Source organism: Crassostrea angulata, chromosome 5 (assembly GCF_025612915.1).
Source record: "Crassostrea angulata isolate pt1a10 chromosome 5, ASM2561291v2, whole genome shotgun sequence".
NCBI lineage: Eukaryota > Metazoa > Mollusca > Bivalvia > Ostreida > Ostreidae > Magallana > Magallana angulata.
Window position 1 is genome coordinate 3,658,201 of NC_069115.1, and position 3,294 is coordinate 3,661,494.

At 38.9% G+C, this 3,294-nt stretch overlaps 1 protein-coding gene across 1 annotated transcript; it reads right to left on the reverse strand.

The window, feature by feature from the left end:
- Window positions 1-743: 743 nt before the first annotated feature.
- LOC128183133 (uncharacterized) lies at window positions 744-2,829 on the reverse strand. Its single transcript, XM_052852031.1, has 5 exons — window positions 2,751-2,829; window positions 2,104-2,399; window positions 1,746-1,895; window positions 1,472-1,630; window positions 744-1,342 (listed from the first exon to the last, which is right to left on the reverse strand). Exons 1-5 carry the CDS (start codon window positions 2,751-2,753, stop codon window positions 1,108-1,110), a joined length of 843 nt encoding a protein of 280 aa, XP_052707991.1. The 5' UTR covers window positions 2,754-2,829; the 3' UTR covers window positions 744-1,107.
- Window positions 2,830-3,294: the final 465 nt, after the last annotated feature.

Sequence of the window (3,294 nt, forward strand, 5' to 3'; positions counted from 1 at the left end):
TTGGTCGTCTTTGGCATGTATTTGACAACTGTATTTATCAACTTGGACTAAATTTTAGCTCTACAATATCCTTTTTGCAGTCTAAACGAGTTTTCCAGTTTCTGTTGAAAAAAACAAAAAATCATATGAAATTATTCAGAGTCGATAACGGAATCATGAACAATGAATTAAATAACTTCTTTTTATAAAAAATTACACACATTTTTTTGCGATACCTACTACAATTTTAATTTTGATACTGTGTGTGACACTGTGTGAACTTTTCCATAATGTCACAATGATGTCACAATGATGTCACAATAATGTCACAATGATGTCACAATGATGTCACAATGATAATCGCATGTGTTTATCGTTTGACGGCTGCATTATTGTAAACGAAAATAAAACCGTTCTATCTATGATTCTGAACGATTTTCCCTCGGGCTTCACAGGATTTGATCACGTGTCCGACCACGTTCATATCCCGGTGAACATTTAAACTCGTTGTTTATTTCTTAAACATTTACATCAAGAGGAAAATTCATCTCTAACTTGTTTGCCCTGGCAAGCTTTGGTACTGTAAACTTCCATGGTTGACACCTATTAACACTTTGCCGGTTGAAATGGAGATTAAATACGTTTTTATGTTTTAAATGAAGGAAAATCTTGAAATCCAATGGTTTTCATGCATGTTTTTGTGTTTCAATGAAAACACAAAGTCAGCAAACCTTTCAACAAAGAAAAAAACCCAGACAAGTAGCTTTAATTTTATATTATTTTATTGTAGAAATATCTCAACAATATCATAGGGACTTCAGATAACAACAAAATGATGATTTACAAAAGGACATTACAAAAGTTAGAATTCACAAAGACATCATAAAAGACAAAGCAATACATCACAAAACAAAACAAGTCAGAAGATTGCACGCGCCCGAATGCGAACGACTCACACAAACACACACTCTCGTACAATATTTCAAATCTTAGAAAAATATATGGCACTTTGGGGAAGATTCAACAATCGTCGGACAGACGACACAGTGGAGACATGACGCCGGAAGTGACGTCATTCAGTTGTCTTCATCATGTCGTCAGTTATCACAGTGTGGTGGAATTCTTGTTTTACTTCTTGGCGGGGGGTAGGTTGATGTAGACCCGGGGGTCGGGGATCACGTCCTTGCACTCATAGCACAGTTTGCAGCTACAGGCAGTGGGCACGTCGAAGGATCTAATGAACACACGCTGGATTTCTGGGCAGACCAAGTTCACCTTTCTTCGGACGAAGTTGGTGGGGGCACATCTGTATTCGGACCTGATGTCGTAACCCATGCGGCAGTTGTCGATGTCATCCTTTTGTCTGTAAAATCAGATAAATACAATGTAATAGCGGCATTAACGCGGGGAAAAAACCGATGCTAAACACTCACTGTCTATTAGTCTCGATAGGACAGCTACAGTTACAGGTACCGGGGAGTCTTGTACTTACGAGTGGGTACACTTGACTGTGGTCAGCTGTTGTGGGAAAGGAATGAAGCATTTGTGCTTGATGCCATTAAAATTGTGCCAGATGGCCTCCCCGGACAGGTCCACACGGTGGGTCTTACAGACGGGGTCCAGCTTGTATTTGGTGATCTGTACAGCATCCCTGTCAAATACAAACAAAACATCAGTCAGTATTCAGCTCTCAAACCTATTCTTACTGATTTCTTAGTTTCTTGCATGGTCTTATTATGATGACCGAATGGTAGTGAGGAACTTACTCGTATTTGTAGAGGTCGGAGAAACATTGAGAGAACTCCATTTCAAGTCCAGAATACTTCCAGGTTTCCAGGGCATCGTAGGTCTGCTTGTAATATTCAATGGCCCTGGGGTCGTTTTGGGGGTTGGTGAAGCAGCCTAACAGATTTTGCCTGAAATGGAAGGAAATAATATGTTATAAGTCTAATGTTCGAAACCGGGTGTAAATCTCAATATTATTTACTTGTTCTGGAAATCAAGCAATATTTACAATCCACTGAACAAGCTTACACGAAAAGGTTTTGTTAACTTGCAACCCATGATAACTAGCAGCTGACTATGAGAGTGCACTGTGTGGTGTGAGAATCACAGACTACTTACTTTTGATAATCTTGGAACTGCTGATCGGGGATAAAGAACCGGTTCTGGACTGTAGTAGGCCAGTTCTGGGGCATTTGGGTATTCTTGGGGCACAGGAAGCTACGATCAAAGATGGCGTCCACGTTGTACTTGGAGGCGGGTTGGCATCCCTGTCGTTTGATGGGTAGGGTCATGTATCCGGCAAAGGGGTTCGTGCTGACCCCATCAAGACGGGGGCCCACAGGGAGCGGGGCACCAGGCCCGTACATGACGGAATGTACCGAGGCGGTCACCGCCAGGAGAACAAGATAAAACATCTGTAAACAAACAAAACCAAATATTTGTAAATAACCAACAACATTTGTAAGCACAAAAAATAAGCAAAACTCCAGTATACACCGAACAACGCAATCAAACTGACACTCAATTCTATCGCATAGTTTTTAAACTCATATTTACAAAGAGGGAATAATTTATTTTTCATTTTTAAACAATTATGTTTTTGCATTGTTTCAATTTGCAGAAAACCAAACATTGAATACTGTTAATTTTAAATGAATTATAATTTCAATTTAAAAAAAAACCAGTTTTTTTTTTCTTTTTAGCTACTCAGAAACAAACAAAAAAATTTTTAAAAATATATTTCTTTTGCTTTACAAGTCTCTTACCATTGCTGCTTTGTTAGTCAGTGTTAACCAAAAGCTTTGGTTGTTATGGTCCAAGTCTGTGTATTCTCTACTTATATACTCGCGGAGGGAGGCGGAAACTTGCCTCCCATTCGTCAGTCAGTGAATGTCACGCATCGCTGATTGACAGACAGACGTCAGAGAGGCCTATTCTGGTGTAGTGGTTTTTCGCCTCGGGGTGAATTCGGCTAGGAGACAGACGCACATGCATCTGACGTCATAACTAAGATCCGTAAAGAATGATTGTCAATTCTTCTTTATTTTGGTCTCTGATAGTTCCTCATTAGGGAAGGAATAATGTATTTTGGTTTATTTATCACACTAAACTATGCCAGATATATAAACCACCTAATGAGAAAAAATAAACGATCTTTATTCTTTACATATTGGTCGCCATCGATATGGACCAAAGAAAACAGGAAATAAGAACACCTTCACATACATACATGTTTTTATCATTACAAGTCAAAATCTGCTGTTCTCAGCAAAACGCTAAAAACAGTTTATCTATACAATTTCTTACATT